The 17019-nt window shown below is 35.4% G+C and overlaps 1 protein-coding gene across 5 annotated transcripts in view; it reads right to left on the bottom strand.

Moving 5' to 3' along the window:
• The window catches only part of NIPBL (NIPBL cohesin loading factor), a 200222-nt gene that overhangs the window by 60253 nt on the left and 122950 nt on the right, over positions 1–17019 (bottom strand). For 4 of the 5 annotated variants that reach the window (XM_036074669.2, XM_078066650.1, XM_078066648.1 and 1 more), the window contains 3 exons: positions 4998–5180; positions 365–562; positions 44–115 (listed from right to left, as the gene is read on the bottom strand). In XM_036074669.2, coding sequence (XP_035930562.2) covers positions 44–115; positions 365–562; positions 4998–5180 — 453 coding nt within the window. The remainder of the gene's footprint in view (positions 1–43; positions 116–364; positions 563–4997; positions 5181–17019) is intronic. The other variant, XM_078066647.1, reaches the window with a different exon arrangement.

Raw genomic sequence — 17019 nt, 5'->3', positions numbered from 1 at the left:
CTGAAGTTGAAGACTATGAACAAAGACAAACTAAAAATGTTACCTTCAGGTGTTAGTTTTGGTTCATAAGCTTTCCTCTTCTTCTGTTTTTCTTTTTTCTTCATTTTTCTAGCAACTAAAATAAACATAAAGAAATATTGAAATACAGGAATGACAACTTAAAATAGTTCTATTTTTGCTTCTAGTTTCCTCCAGAACATTAAATACTTAAACAATAACCACTGCCATTCCAAACTAAATATATACTTCTGTCTTAACAAATAGTTGTTAATTAACTCATAAAAAGGTATCAAATACTCTTCAAAGTTAAAGACCTAAATTTAAAGCAGCTTATGTAAGAAATCCGTTGACACTGATGAATTACCCTCACTAAGGCTGGGAGGAGGAGAATAATCTTCCATGTCAGAATCTGATGGGCTTCGGTTTCGATAACGACCACCACCCGAACTCCTTCTTCCTTCATGAGAGTGGCCACTTCTCCTATGATCCCCAGAGCTTCTTCTGTCACGCTCTTCATATTCCCATGCTTTATCATCATCTTTTTTATGTCGTTTCCTAGAGGCTAGAAGCAAATCCCCATGACAAATAATTTACCTCATTTAAAAAGACTATTAAAATTTGTATGCACTTCACAAATGAACCACATGGGGGAAAATCATTGTGTGGGTCTAGGAAATGGAGTCATTCTGTTTAATCAGAAATATAAATTATGGTATAGAAATGGTATCACTTATTTTAGCATTATCCTATTATTTTAGATTTAAAGATTTCTACATGAATTTGGTTTGCTAATAAATAGGAATGTTCTGGGAATTAAACAGGGCTCATTTCAAAGAAAGGTATTCAGTGAGTCAGTAAAGATAATATCTAACCATCAGGATTAATTAAGGCATGTAAAACAATCTTTATCTAGGATTTGGATGAAAAACAGAAACACCTTAAAGCATATGAATTACTGATGGGGAGCAGGGTTTGGAGGAAAAGTAAACTTTTGAGAAAGTGCTATAGAATATGGAGTAATCATGTATACCAACAATGAAAAGCCAAGTTAAGCCCAAAACTTAGGTATAAAGTCAAAAGACTGATAATCTAACATCACAGACCTACAGAGATAGAATAAATCTGTACAGTTGTAAATACTCATATATTGAATTCAGTTCTCCAACAATGTACTTGCTTAAACCCAAGGAGAAAAGCTTTTTAAGCTTATACATGCTACATAAACATATTTATATATGTTACCTTCAGTTCCTTCCCCAACCTTCCAAGGGTCTAAGCATTCCATTAAATACACCAGTACTGACAGGAACTTCCAGGCAGAACTGGCAAACAGATTTCATCTGACACATCAACTCTGATCAACTGGTAATAGCTGCCTAGAGCATTATATTTCCCCCAAGAAAGCATCATATTTCAACAAGAAAGACTGATTAGAGATGTCTGTCTTGTGAGAGCTGGAGGGCAGTACAAGTGACAAATATTTACCATACCTGCTCTAGGGTGTACCACCACCAACTTAAAACTAGGATAGAGAACTGATGTGTCCTGTATCTTGGCATCTTGTTTTGACCACTTGTTGGTGACAATGAAATACTTTCCAGTCTGTTGAACTAAATCTGACTCCCCTGCTTTCTTTGAACTGGCTTCTATTTCGAATTCCTAACTATGATCAATACCCAAATACTTAAAACTCTTGTTTGAGTCCCCTTAAAGCCTTAGATTTAAGGATGCTAACTTCTAGCCTATGCACTCTATCTATGCTTGTGCTGGTGCCTTTAGGTGGATAAGCAATGTCTGTACCCTGGCTAATCTTACCCTTACATGCTGCCTTAGCTACTCCTATTCAAGAATCTAGTTTGGTTTCTGGTTCTGGACCCTTCTGTCCAATCTACTGACAGCATAGCAGAAAAAGATAATTTTGTTTCCTCTACCTTTTGGTCATAGGCTTGGCATAGCAAGATAGTTCATAAAAAAAGACAAACATAGGTGCATATATTTAAATCTCCAATGATTTTCTTCGTAATTAGTCATAAATCTGACATGAAATATGAGGAAGAAGTAGGACTCCCCCCCTTTACAATTAGGGTATGCCCCAGTACATTCTCTTAGTGAGAGGCTGCCTTATAAACTAATACGAGGTGTGTGTGTGTGTGTGTGCACATGTTTGTGTCAGAGAAACAGGTCATTTATGTAACATTCACTAAATATTTTTTCAACAAGTACTAAAATACCTACTAAATATGAGAAATAACAACTAATAGGTTTGTTCAGAAATGTGCAGAAAGTAGTATTCTATGATCTCAAATATGACTGACTTAGTCTTTCTGAATTTTAATTTCTTAAGAAATCCATTTCAAGCATTCAATTCTATGATTAGAAAATGCTTGAAAAATCTTACAGTTGTTAGCAAGAACATACAATATACTGTATTGGTGGTAATTTTTATAGGCCTTGAAAATTTTGTTTCACATTCATTAAACTTTAGGAAATTTGGATAAAAATAGGATGGCAAATTAGAAAAAACCCCACCCAACTTCTATGATACAGTGTGTTGTAATAAGGCTATCAGGATCCCAATTCACTGTTACTAGTTTGTTCTTTCTCTATTGCCCTCATAACCCTGAAAGAAGTAGGGGAGGAGCTCAGCAGACAGGTAGGTAAAATATGCCTTGAGTGTCTTCCACCTTCCCTTTCTAAATTTTACCTACATTGCTCCTTAGCTTATGTCTTCCCTCCTCCTTCTCCAGCAACCCAATGACCTTGTACTTGTGTTATGGCTACCCATATCTATGTGGCCCAACTTTCAAAGTTACCCCCCCTCAACCCTTCCCCCATCCTTCAATAAAACAATTGCCTTAGTTTTAGATTTTTAGGAAATCAATTTGATTAAACTGCAGTAAAACCTTAAGTTTCAAAAAGTCTCTCAAAGCAGCATAATGCTTGTGCTTATGTTCTCATAATACTTCTACATTTTGTACTACACTATATCTTCACTACATTATTTTTGTCATGGTGTAATGACAATTTGGTTGTTTATGTCAACAACCAATTGAAATTCTTTCATCTCTCAAATCAGTGCCTCCGAGTCAATTTTTCTATAGTTACTTGTATAGAAATAAACTAAGAAAAACAGGAAGCTACTCTGAAGTCTCCTGAAAAATCCAGAGAAACTTCTTGCGCCTAACAGGTTGAAACTGAGGTTCTCCAACTAACATCAGCTTCCAATATACTTGGGAATAGATGTAACAGGATCCATGGCTTTAAGATGACAATGTATGCTCCCATAAGATGAAACGACAGCTCTCATAATAGAAAGCAAGGAAAAGAATAGTGACTGCACTGATGACAAACATAAGGCATGTGTGGCTCTCTCCCCTATTTTACACTTGGTGGGTATTTCTGATTATGCTATCCTTTCTACTTAATTGTGAGGTAGCTTCAAAATTCTCATCAGTTTAGCACTGCAGGGAGACACTCTCAGTTAAATGGAGTTGAAGTGTGATTTGAAACCAATCTGCAACTAAGGAACTCCTCCTTCTTAGCTATTCCCTTTAGAAATGGGTGATGTTTTGGGGCTGGGGGAGAAGGAGGAGGAGTGAAGGAGAGGCATGTATATAAAGGGGAGTGAGTTTCTGGGCCACCAGATCTCCTTTCTCCTCTCCCTTTCCAGAGCATATGTTCCCATATGACCAAAATGTTTGATTATAATAAAAAAGTATTAACTTAAGCCATTGAAATATATTGCATGTAAATACATCTCATGATAATAACAAGTTATAACAATTATACATATAATTAAATATGTCAGATTAACTTTGCTATATATTTTATTTCAATTTTAAAACTTTGTTCATATTTGCTCAGTATTCATAGTCTACTCCTCATAGCTCAAGAGCTCACAATTTAAAGAAGATCAGAGTAAATGAACATTGAAAACTTTGGAGGAGGTGAAGGATTTCCATCAGCAATATACATTTAAAATTGGCAGCATGCATCTGTCCTTCCTGCCCTTGCTTGTCACACCTCAATCTATGGAAACTAGGTGGAAAAGGTAGAACACACTGGTGGTCTTCCCACTTCTTTTGGTCATAATGACTAAGTCAGTTGGCACACAAGTGAAGATCTCCCATAGTCTGTTTCCACTGAATGCCGTTTAAGTCAAACAAGGTTGCTGACCCCTCTTGGCTAGGCTCAATTCTCTTGCTCCAGAAGAAGGAAGATAGGGATAAAAGAGAAGAACTTTTTCAGTGGACCAGTAGGAAGACAGGCGAGGTATAGCAAGTCTAGTGCAAAGACAGGTGATCACAGTGTTGTAGAGAGGTAGCTGTGTAGTGAAGAAGCCAGCTCTGGAAAACAGTGAAACAAGGGAGGAATTCCAGGACACAGCTGGGCAAAAAGGAGAAGCCAGGTCCAAACCACACAGATAACTGGCAATGTGGCTAATCCATTCATAATTTAGTGATAGTATGGTTTTAAATATTTCTTCACCTGGCTATCTCCTATGTGTCCTTCAAGACTCAAGTGTCACCTCTTCCAATAAGTATTCCCTGAACCCCCAAGTATAATTCTGATGCCAATCCAATGTGGTCCCATAGCACCCTGGATTTACTTATTATCACTGTACTTTTCTCACTGTGCTAAAACTGTTTACATAATTCCCCCCATTAGACTGAAGGCTCTTCAAAGACAGGGGCCACATCTTACTGTATTTTTATTCTCAGTGCCTAACATATATAGTAGGAGCTCAATAAATGTTTGCTAAATACAGACACGTACCTGTGTTATTTGACACTAATTATAGCTCATTAAATTTTTTTTCTTGGTGCCAACTGATCTCATCTTTCGCACATTTTTTAAGTATAAAGAAAAAAAACTTGCTATGCTATGTTATTAAGAATTAAGATCACTGTACTCTTCCTAACCCCCCAAATTATGAATGAGACAAACATAACAATCTGCTTAATTCTAAAATAATAATAAAGTTATGTGATACTTACATTCAAAAGCTTCATCACTATCATTATCTTCATCTGAACTGATTTCAGCATATTTTGGCTTTTCATTAACTGTGCTACGCTTGCGTTTATTCATTTTCACACGTTCACAAAGTGGCATGGTGGATTCAATTTCTGCCAGAAGTTCGGGGGGTAATTCTTTTAACACTGATTGATCTATACTACCTATTAATGAAAGGTAAGAAAAGAATTTAAATCTGAAGATAAAAGGGAAATTTTAACTAAATCAGCACAATAAAAATGAAATATTAGTATTTATATAAGTTTTCTAAGTCAGCTTTGTATTTTAATAAAACACGTATTTAAAACTCTAGCAGGTTTCACCCTAAACTAATAATGCAGTTTTTATACATATATCATTATATAATAACTTAAAAAAACATAAAAAGGGTAGTTATATCATCCATTTTTGATATAATGCCTTCATTTGTGTGTATGGACTAAAACTTTCTAAAACGAGAGATCCGCCGGCATTATCCAGTCTATATGTAGTAAGGGATTCATCTCGCATTCTTGGTAGCACCCAAATTTGTTTTACAGAGGTCTGGACCAGTTAGTTTGAAAGTAATACTATCTCTCAGTGCAAATTTGAAGAGTTGGAAGACACTTATCATACCCTTCTCTTCCTCTATGCTCTTGGTTGTATACTGTGGCTGGGACAAGAGTTTTATATCTTTTACCTATCACTGTCTATTTGAGAGGCACGGTAATGCCTTTAGTATTACAAAGAACTTCCTCAAATAGATAAACCAATATATGCATTAAAGTGAAGAGAATAAAAACATGAAAGGCAGGATAAATAAAAATATATTAAAATGTAAATGTCTATAATTAAAAATAGTAAATTCAAGTTTGTTAGGAAATAAGTTCATATTTTCCCATGAAAGACTAAGACAGGATAAAAATATACCAACATAGTAACATTAACATATTTACTACTTAATCCTACACACATATACACAAATACACTAACAGTTGCTATGAAGAAACAAATTCTTAACACCCTACTGAGAGCTTAAAAACAAAGAAGTAGCAAAAGCTATTTATTCAGGATAATTTGTCCTTGATGACTATTAAAGATGACAATTTTAAATTACTTACCCTTGTAAATCTCTGAGTGGAAGTATAAAAATGATGTCTTACCTGCTAAATTTTAGAAATTGGGAGCAAGGAGTACCTTAGTGGTTTATAGCAGGGAATATTAGTAACTATAATCAACCTTAACACTACAACATTTGAATGATAATAGTACTTATGTAAAGGATACAAATAAATCATGACAAAAATGAATGGGTACTGATTAAGACACTTTCAAAGCCTCAATATATAATCCCAATAATTTAAGAATATAAAACATAAATTATTAATCTCGATGGAGGAATAATCCTTTTTTATTCTTTGTGGAACTTTTAGTCAACATCATGAAGGCATTATTTCAGTTAACTTTTACTCCTTTATTTTTCTAAGGACACACATAGCAAAAATTTTACCCAACAAAGATGTAATACTTGTGACTGGTAATATTCCAAAGACTTCATTGCTGAGAATCCTGACATACTAATGTTGAGTGTACTTATCTGTGTCACTTTCAAATCATGCAACACTACTCTGTGCTGGCTTTCTTAATTCAACTGTATTTTATCAGTGATGTCCACTTCTTAGAATATTGATACAGGTAAAAGAAACCAACTTTAGCTTTGGATTGTCCATACATTCAGCCCCAAGGTAAACACATTATGCATCTCATTTAAAATTCCTTAATGTCTTGGGGTGCCTGGGTGGCTCAGTCTGCTAAGCATCCAACTCTTGATTTAGGATCAGGTCATGATCTCAGGGTCCTGAGACTGAGCCCCGCACTGGGCTCCACGCTGAGTGTGGAGCCTGCTTGGGATTCTCTCTCTCCCTATGCCCCTCCCTTTCTCTTAAAAAAAAAAAAAAGGTCCTTAATGTCTTGAACACCTCGAATTAAATGTGTTTTTTTGATAGAAGGATGTTTTCTAGTATTTATCTCCCCTTTCCACATGACCTATAATATTTAGTATGTATATGTTAATGGTTAATAAATGTTTTTTGATTGCCTGTCATTCATAATTTCCTATGATCACTTACAAGTGTACTTCCCGTATAGTTTCTGAATTACTATATTTTATAGGCAAATGAAGACATTTCCCAAATTTTAAAAAATGAAACTGCTTTCTTTTTTGTACTACCTAAAATGTTATAAACCTTTTTGGGTATTTAAATATAGACAACCCAAAGTATTTGGCCTTTAGTCCACCATGAAATTTTTTAGAAAGCAGATTTCTCTGATTATGTTCTGCTTAGACTAAATTCCCATTCTCAGACATATACTGACCTGATACTAATATCCCAGAATTATAATATACAGATAAATATACAAAAATAATCAAGGGTCAATATATGTATTGATACTTGTACTCTCTTTACAATGGTTTATTATATCCCCAGAGCAAGGAGTCTGCTCTCTTCTTTCTCTCTTTAAAAAAAAAAATTCCTCACAACAGCCAGACACAGAAAACTTATGTCATATATTTCTAAAGCAGGCATCAAAGTTTATTCATTGTAATTTACCATCTCTTATTCCCTAAATTAAAAAGAATGCTATCAAATTTAAGAGCTTTTGTATTCTGTAGATCATTTTAATGTCTGTATAACTCTGAAAGTTACAGCAACATAATTCAAAGACCAAATGTTTAATTTCTGAAGATGACCCAACTTAAAGAAAAAAAAAAATCTAGCAATGGGGGGTAATGTCTCTCAATGTACCATCCTCCAAAAGTAAACCCTCTTTCATTTTGAATAGAAACACCTATTCCACAGGTTTATGCATTTTCTGAATTAAACCACCTTTCTTCCTTTTAGTAAAACACTTTATAAACTGATTCAGCCAGGTCCCTTGATTACAAAGGTTAAGAGATAAAATATTTGACTTTCCTATACTCACAATCAGCGTATTTAATTACATTATCAAGGATTGAATAACTGACTCAGCTTCAATTGATATGAATAAACAGTGAGTACCTCAAATGATGCCTATGACATACTTGGTTATGTTCTTTCCCATGAATTAGGAAATAATCTTTTAAATGAAAAAATAATGTCTATTTCTCAACACAATGATTTTATAAGTTATTGTTGTTTGTGGAGTTATTTGTTCTTAAAAACTTCAGATTGCTCGTACTTTATGATTATCTTTCTCACCTCATTTCTCCCATCCCAGTTACTTTATTCTCTAAATCAGGTGTTTGAATTACCATAAAATTTTAAGTTATTGGCTTGAGAGGATAATGTTATTTGGTCACAATTTTGTGAAGTACTACACTTTTAGCTTTTGTAGATATATAATAGACACAGCACACCTCTATTTTCTAGCTCTCATAAGGCTAAACTTAGGAGAGCTATACTATCTAAAATTTAGCACATCTAGAAGTATAGATGTGCCTACATTTTTATTTATTTATTTATTTATTTATTTATTTTTAAAGATTTTATTTATTTATTTGAGAGAGAGAGAGAGCATGAGGGGGGAGGGTCAGAGGGAGAAGCAGACTTCCCGCCGAGCAGGGAGCCTGATGTGGGACTCGATCCCGGGACTCCAGGATCATGACCTGAGCTGAAGGCAGTCGCTTAACCAACTGAGCTACCCAGGCGCCCATGCCTACATTTATTAATCTTGGATTCAAGTATAAATTACTCCTATTAGCACAATGAGCAGATTATTAAAACCAGACTACTAAAAGTCTCAGAGTCACTAATCTGATAACTAAAAATGTGTGTTAAGTGAAAACAACCCCAAGATTAAAATAAACCACCTCAATTAATGAACTCTTTAGGACTGAAGATTCAGACAATGGAAACCAGTCATGTTCAGAAACAAACCATGAAACTCACATAAACCTCCAAATTATGTAAGTCATAAAAAACATCTTAGGTATAATGTAGTTAAGTGACAATTCTTAGAATAACCTACACAAATTACAGGGGAGTAGCATCAAATGGATCTTTAATGAGAGGCAAAAGAAAATAAAAATTTTGTAGTGTATGTTGTCAATCGGCCCATCTTGTGACCCTATGTGGGTTAATATGGTTTGAAGATACACATTTTTTGGTGGAAATGGTTCCTAAATGCAAGCCTACGTCTTTATTTGAAGCCACTGTTAAGAAGTACAACCAAGGAGCATAAACTGCAGATTACATAGCCCTGAAATATGGTAACAGTTGGGAGGTATAAACAAAAAGCAGCAACCTAAAGAGAAATAGTAAAAAAAATGTGTGGTTCAACTATGAGACCAGGCCATTGAATGTTCCTTTCACAGGGACCCCAAGGTTATAACCTGATGGCAGTACTAGGGGTAAAGAGGAAGCCTGTGCCAAATCCTCAGTGAATACAGGGATATGGAAGATTGGTGTCAAAAGTTTTGAGGACTCTGAGAAACAAACTGAGGGTGTTAGAGGCGAGGGGGGTGGGGGGATGGGTTAGCCTGGTGATGGGTATTAAGGAGGGCACGTTCTGCATGGAGCACTGGGTGTTATACACAAACAATGAATCATGGAACACTACATCAAAAACTAATGATGTAGTGTATGGTGACTAACGTAACATAACATTAAAAAAAAAAAAGTTTTGAGGACACAAAACAATGACCTCAGGGGAAGAACTCTGACATGTGTATTTTAGCAATTATAGTTGATCCCTAAACAACACAGGTTTGAACTGCATGGGTCCACTTCTATGCCAAAATTTTTTTTTGATACAGTATAGTTCTGTAAAAGTATTTTCTTTTCCTTATGATTTTCTTAATAACACTTTTTCTCTAGCTTACTTCATTGTAAGAGTACAGTATATATGTAACATACAAAATATGTATTAGTCGACTTTATGTTATTTTTAAGGCTTCCTGGTCAACATCAGGCTATCAGTAAATTTGGGAGGAGTCAAGAGTTATACATGGATTTTTGACTGTTGTTGGGGGGTGAGTGCCCCTAGCCTCCATGTTGTTCAAGCATCAACTGTACTTGGAAGGAGCAACAGCAAACTAGGAGAAAGGAGAGTCTACTTTTTAGTGCTAAGGCTCCTTCATTGAATGAAAATGAGGGAAGTGAAACTCACAGCTTTCTACTGTAGATGTTAACAGTCATCAGGGTAATAAGAAGGGAGGATCTGTTTATAACTGAGGATGAAGTCTTAATTTAAGGGAAGAGAGCATCAGGTAGACTACCTCCCCTAGAAGAAAAGAGTCGGGAAATAGAGAGGTTTGCTTTTTTTGTAATGGTTTATGATAAATGAAGTCATGCATAATGAGATAATCTGGTATAAAGTTGCCTTAATTTTGATAAGAGGCAGAGAGACCCCAGGTACTGGCTGAAGGCCTAATAATGCTTATTCAGGATTATAAAAAAATTTTTTAAAAAAGATTTTTTTTTAAGGAAAGACTAGCAGTTGAACTCATCTTTGGCTAGGGAGGGGTGGTCAGGGTCAAATCTGCAGCTATTCTCTTTCTCATAGTCTTTGAGAAATACTGAAACTAATGCAAAGAACCATTATATAATCACTACACAAAGAATGTTACAACCTAAGAACTGGCAAGTCTCCTTTTCAATGTTAAGCAGCAATTTTTAAGTTGCAGATTATGGCCCATAAGCATGTTGTGAAATCAGTTTTGTGGGTCTTGACTAGCAGTTGTTTTAAAATGAAAGTGAAAATGTCAGTTTTTTGCTTGTAGTACAGCGATTGTTAATATGTGCCTGTATGTGTGCATTAGGTCACAACATGCATTTTATTTCTTAGGGCACAATCACAAAAGTTTTAAAGTCTTTTATGTTTTATGGTTGCCAGTCCTTTCAAAATAGTTGAGTCAATTCAAATTGAAAAGGTCCTTCTAGGTTAATCAAACTCAATGTGTGGACTCTTCCTACTGTTTAAGCTATAGGTTCGATTAAAGATAAAGAATAATTTGAATAAAACGTTTAAATTGATTTTACTCATTATAAGTTGATAGGATAGTGACTACCTTGTGTTTTTAAAAAAGATTTTATTTATTTGAGAGAGAGAGAGAGAGAGAGAGACAGTGAGAGCACAGAAGGAAAAGGAGATGGACAAGCAGACTTCCTGCTGAGCAGGGAGCCCGGACTCGGGGCTTAATCCCAGGACCCTGGGATCGTGACCTGAGCAGAAGGCAGATGCTTAACCGACTGAGTCACCCAGGTGCCCCAGGATAGTGACTATCTTGTATCAGAGCTTAATTATCTATGCCTATAATTCTGATATAAAAGTTGCTGTTTCATTTCTGAAGTCCCATTACAATAAAATCTTAGATTACTCAGAAATTACTTTTCTATTTTTGATGTAAATCTTTCTAATAAGCACTGTATCCATCTCTTTTAATAAGACAACTTCTTGGGGCATCTGGGTGGCTCAGTTGGTTAAGTGTTGGACTCCTGGTTTTGACTCAGGTCGTGATCTCATGGGGTCACGTGATCTCATCATACTGAGCCCCGCACTGGGCTCTGCGCTCAGCGGGGAGTCGGCCTGAAGATTCTGTCCCTCTGCTCCTTCCCTCATACTCTCTCTCTCATATAAATAAATAAATCGTTTTAAAAAATCCACAAAAACCCAACCCCCCAACCCATCCCCCAAGAAAAACAATGAGACAACTTCTTGACTCATGAGCATTATTGAAAAGATCACTGCTTTACACAGCAATGCCTTTAGGAGTTGACTGCTATGCATAAAGTGTTTGAGATGATATGAAATGATTCAGGCTTTGTTTTTGAGTTCTGTAGGCCTGCTTATAGTTTACCGAAATGTATACACTCAGGATCAGCTAACTTGTGTAGAATATATAACACACAGCAAAAGGGGTTAAAATCCTTTAACCCTTTTATACTATTCATTGAAATTTATTCCAAGAAAATTTACACAACAAAAGTTCTATGAAGATGTTTAGATCAGTTTTATCTATTTTAATATCTTTTCCCAGCTGAAAATCTTTTCTAAATCCTGAAAGCAGTTCTTAGTTGTTCTATATTGATAGAGTTTATCCACAAAGTGAAAAGATTTAATAATTGACATGTAACAAGTATAAGATATTTTAAAAGCAATTTAAGTCTGTATATACTTGTTATATATTTATATTTTATATATTAATTATATATTAACATATTAATAATATATATAGCCCCACTAAATGAAGTACTCTCAGATATTAAATATCCTGCTTAAAATATTGTATTTGGCAAATTTCATACTACATTCATAAATACTGGAAAAGAACTAGAAAACTACTTCAAAACTCATTCTAGATGAATCCTTTTATATACACACAAATACTCAAATGGCAGTGGAAAATCCAAATTTTAGGTCTCATTTGCTACAGAATAAATAATCTAGTTATCAGATTCACCTACATTAAAATTTCAATTTTATACCTATAGTAGGCTTAGCAAACTATAGCCTGTGGGGTCAAATTTGCCCACCACATGTTTCTGTATATAAAGTTTTATTAGAATACATCGACACACAATTATTTACATGTTGTCTATGGTTACTTTTTTTTTTTAATTTTTTTATTGTTATGTTAATCCCCATACATCATTAGTTTTAGATATAGTGTTCCATGATTCATTGTTTGTGCATAACACCCAGTGCTCCATGCAGAACGTGCCCTCCTCAATACCCATCACCAGGCTAACCCATCCTCCCACCCCCCTCCCCTCTAGAACCCTCAGTTTGTTTTTCAGAGTCCATTGTCTCTCATGGTTCTTCTCCCCCTCCGATTTCCCCCCCTTCATTCTTCCCCTCCTGCTACATTCTTCTTCTTTTTTTCTTTCTTAACATATATTGCATTATTTGTTTCAGAGGTACAGATCTGAGATTCAACAGTCTTGCACAATTCACAGCGCTTACCAGAACACATACCCTCCCAGTGTCCATCACCCAGTCACCTCATCCCTCCCACCCCACCCTGTCTATGGTTGCTTTTGTATTACAATGTTAAAGGTAAGTGGCCCACAAAGCCTAAAATATTTACAATCTGGGCCTTTAGAGAAAGTCTGCTGACCCCTGATCTATATCAAGTCATACTTTAATTCAAATTGGAACAAAGTACCCACCTTGCCAGTGCAGTTACTACAGTTATATTCTGTACATGTTAGGTCACTGAAAATTGGTTTATTTAATGAAGACAAATACCAAGGATTTGGTTTGTAGCAACTGAAAAAACACTATTATGAATGAAGTAGACAGAAGAAAAGATTCTAAGAAAAATCTGGTTTTAAGCACCACAGTTTTGATATTGACATTGGTACTATAAAGATTTCATCAATGTGTACCTATTATATTACTATGAAGAAGAACTATAAGAAGAAACAGGGATCAAATAATCCTTTCCTTGATATGTATATACAGAGAGAAAAATAAATAGTGGAAGCACAACCTAACTTTATATCTTAATGAACTAGAAAAAGAAAACAAAGCCCAAATTTAATAGGAGATACTAAATACTAAAGCAGTAATAAATGAAATAGACTAAAAATAGAAAAGATCAATGAAACTAAAAGCTGAATTTTTGAAAAGATAAACAAAATAGACAAAACTTTAGCTATACACTTACCAAGAAAAAAGGGAAGAGGAATCAAATAAATAACATTATAAACAAAAGAAGAGACATCAAAATGGATACCACACAAAGGATCCTAAAATATATATATATATTTATATTCGTAGAAACATATAACCTGCCAAGATTGACTCACGAAGAAACAGAAAATCTGAAGAGATGAATTATTAAGAGACTGGATTAGTAATCAAAATCTTCCCAACAAAGAAAAGTCCAGGACCAGACAACTTCTCTGGTGAATTCTAACAAAAAAGAATTAATACTAATTCTTTTCAAACACTTCCAAAAACAGAAGAGGAAGGAAAGGAGAGAACACATCTAAAGCCAGCATTACCCTGATACCAAAACCAGAAAAGGACACTACAAGAAATGAAAATTATAGGCCAAGGGACGCCTGGGTGGCTCAGTTGGTTAAGCTTCTGGCTCTTGATCTCAGATCAGGTCTTGATCTCAGGGTTGTGAGTTCAAGCCCAGCACTGGGCTCCACACTGGGCATGGAGCCTACGTTAAAAAAAAATTACAGGCCAATACTCTTCTACTCATGATAAATATAGATTCAAAGTCCTCAACTAAATAATAGCAAACAGAATTTAATAACACATTAAAAGAAACAGGATTATATACCACGATCAAGTGGGATTTATTGCAGAATGGTTCAAAATCCACCAATCAATGTGATATACATTCACAAAATGAATGATAAAAATCATATGATCATCTTAATAGATACAGAAAAGCATTTTAGAAAATTCAACATTCATTCATGATAAAAAAAAAAAAAAACCCCAAAAAACTCAACAAACTATGTACAGAGGAAATGTACCTTAACATACTAAAGGCCACATATGACAAGCCCACAGCTATTATCATACTCAACGGTGAAAAGCTTTCCAATATGAGGAACAAGGATGCCCAATCTCGCCACTTTTATTCAACTTAGTACTGGAAGTCTTAGCCAGAGCAGAGCAATTAGGCAAGAAAATAAATAAATAAATAAATAAATGGCATCCAAACCAGAAAGGAAATTGTCTCTATTGGCAGATTACATGATATTATATATAGAAAACCCCAAAGACTCCACCAAAAAACCTGTTAGAACTAATAAACAAATAAGGTTGCAGGATACAAAATCAATATACAAAAATCAGCTGCATTTTGATACACTAACAAACTATCAGAAAGAGAAATTAAGAAAACAGTCCATTTATAATTGCATCCAAAAAAATAAAATATCAAGGAATAAATTCCCCATGGAGGTGAAAGATCCGTACACCGAAAACTAGAAAACACTGATGAAAGGAACTGAAGAGACAAATAAATGCTAACAAATTTCTACGCTCGTGGATTAGAAAAATTAATGCTATAAAAATGTCCATACTACCCAAAGCCATCTACACATTCAATGCAATCCCTATCAAAATTTTAATATTTTTTTTATAGAAAAAGAACAACAACCCTAAAGTTTGTACAGAACCATGAAATAGTCAAATAGGCAAAGCAATCTTAAGAAAGAAGAACAAACCTTGGGGCACCATGCTTCCTGATCTTAAACTATGTTGTAAAGCTATAGTAATCAAAACAGTATAATATTGGCATCAAAACAGACACATATATCAATGGAACAGAGAACTCAGAAATAAATTCATGCATATATGGTCAATTAACTTATAAAAAAGTAGCCAAGAATATTCAATGAAGAAAGGATAGTCATTTTATTTATTTATTTTTTTTAAAGATTTATTTATTTATTTGAGAGAGTGAGAATGAGAGAGAGAGAGAGAGAGTACACGAGAGGGGGTTGGGTTAGAGGGAGAAGCAGGCTCCTCGCCGAGCAGGGAGCCCGATGCGGGCATCGATCCAGGGACTCCAGGATCATGACCTGAGCCGAAGGCAGTCACTTAACCAACTGAGCCACCGAGGCACCCGAAAGGATAGTCATTTTATTTTATTTTATTTTATTTTATTTATTTTTTTATTTATTTGCGAGAGAGAGAATGAGAGACAGAGAGCATGAGAGGGAAGAGGGTCAGAGGGAGAAGCAGACTCCCTGCCGAGCAGGGAGCCTGATGCGGGACTCGATCCCGGGACTCCAGGATCATGACCTGAGCCGAAGGCAGTCGCTTAACCAACTGAGCCACCCAGGCGCCCAAGGATAGTCATTTTAATAAATGGTGCTAGAAAAACTGGACAGCTACATGCAAAAGAATGAAACTGGACCACTATCTTACATTATACACAAAAACCAACTCAAAATGAATTAAAGATTTGAACATATGACCTGAAACCACAAAACTCCTAGAAGAAAACATAGATGGTAAGCTCCTGGACACTGGCCTTTGCAATGATTTTTTTGGATTTGATACCAAAGCAAAGGCGACAAAAGCAAAAATAAACAAGCGGTACTACATCACACTAAAAAGCTTCTACACAGCAAAGGAAACCACCAACAAAATGAAAAGGCAACCTACTGAATGGGAGAAAATATGTGCAAATCATATATCTGATCAGAGGTTAATATCTAAAATCTATGAAGAACTTACAACTCAACAGCAAAACAAAACAATCTGATTAAAAAATGAGTAGAGATCCGAATAGACATTTTTCAAAGAAGACATATAGATGGTCAACAAGTATATGAAAAGATGCTCAACATCACTAATCATCAAGATAATGCAAATCAAAACCATAAGGAGCTGAACCTGTTAGAATGGCAAAAAGATAATAGGTAACAAGTGCTGGTGAGAATGTGGAGAAAATGTAACCTTGTGCCCTGTTGGCGGGAATATAAATTGGTGCAGCCACTATGAAAAACAGTAGGGAGGTTCCTCAAAAAATTGAAAACAGAACTACCATATGATCCAGCAATACCCACTTCTGGATATATATCCAAAGGAAATGAAATCACTGTCTCAAAGAGATACCGTCATAGCCTCCCCCGACCCATGATCACTGAAGCATTATTTACAATAGCCAAGACATGGAAACAACCTAAGTTGTTTAGTTTATTGACAAATGAATAAAGAATGGTGTATATGCGTGGGTGTATGGTGTATATGCGTGCACACACAATGGAATATTATTTACCCATAAAAAGGAGGAGATCATATCATTTGCAACTACAAGGATGTACCCTGAGGGCATTATGCTAAGAAGTAAGTCAGACAGGGCGCCTGGGTGGCTCAGTTGGTTGAGCGACTGCCTTCGGCTCAGGTCATGATCCTGGAGTCCCGGGATCGAGTCCCACATCGGGCTCCCCGCTCAGCGGGGGGTCTGCTTCTCCCTCTGACCCTCTTCCCTCTCTTGCTATCTGTCTCTCATTCTCTCTCTCTCAAATAAATAAATAAAATCTTAAAAAAAAAAAATAA

Source organism: Halichoerus grypus, chromosome 2, assembly GCF_964656455.1.
Source record: "Halichoerus grypus chromosome 2, mHalGry1.hap1.1, whole genome shotgun sequence".
Taxonomy (NCBI): domain Eukaryota; kingdom Metazoa; phylum Chordata; class Mammalia; order Carnivora; family Phocidae; genus Halichoerus; species Halichoerus grypus.
This window is presented reverse-complemented; position numbering and strand designations above follow the sequence as displayed.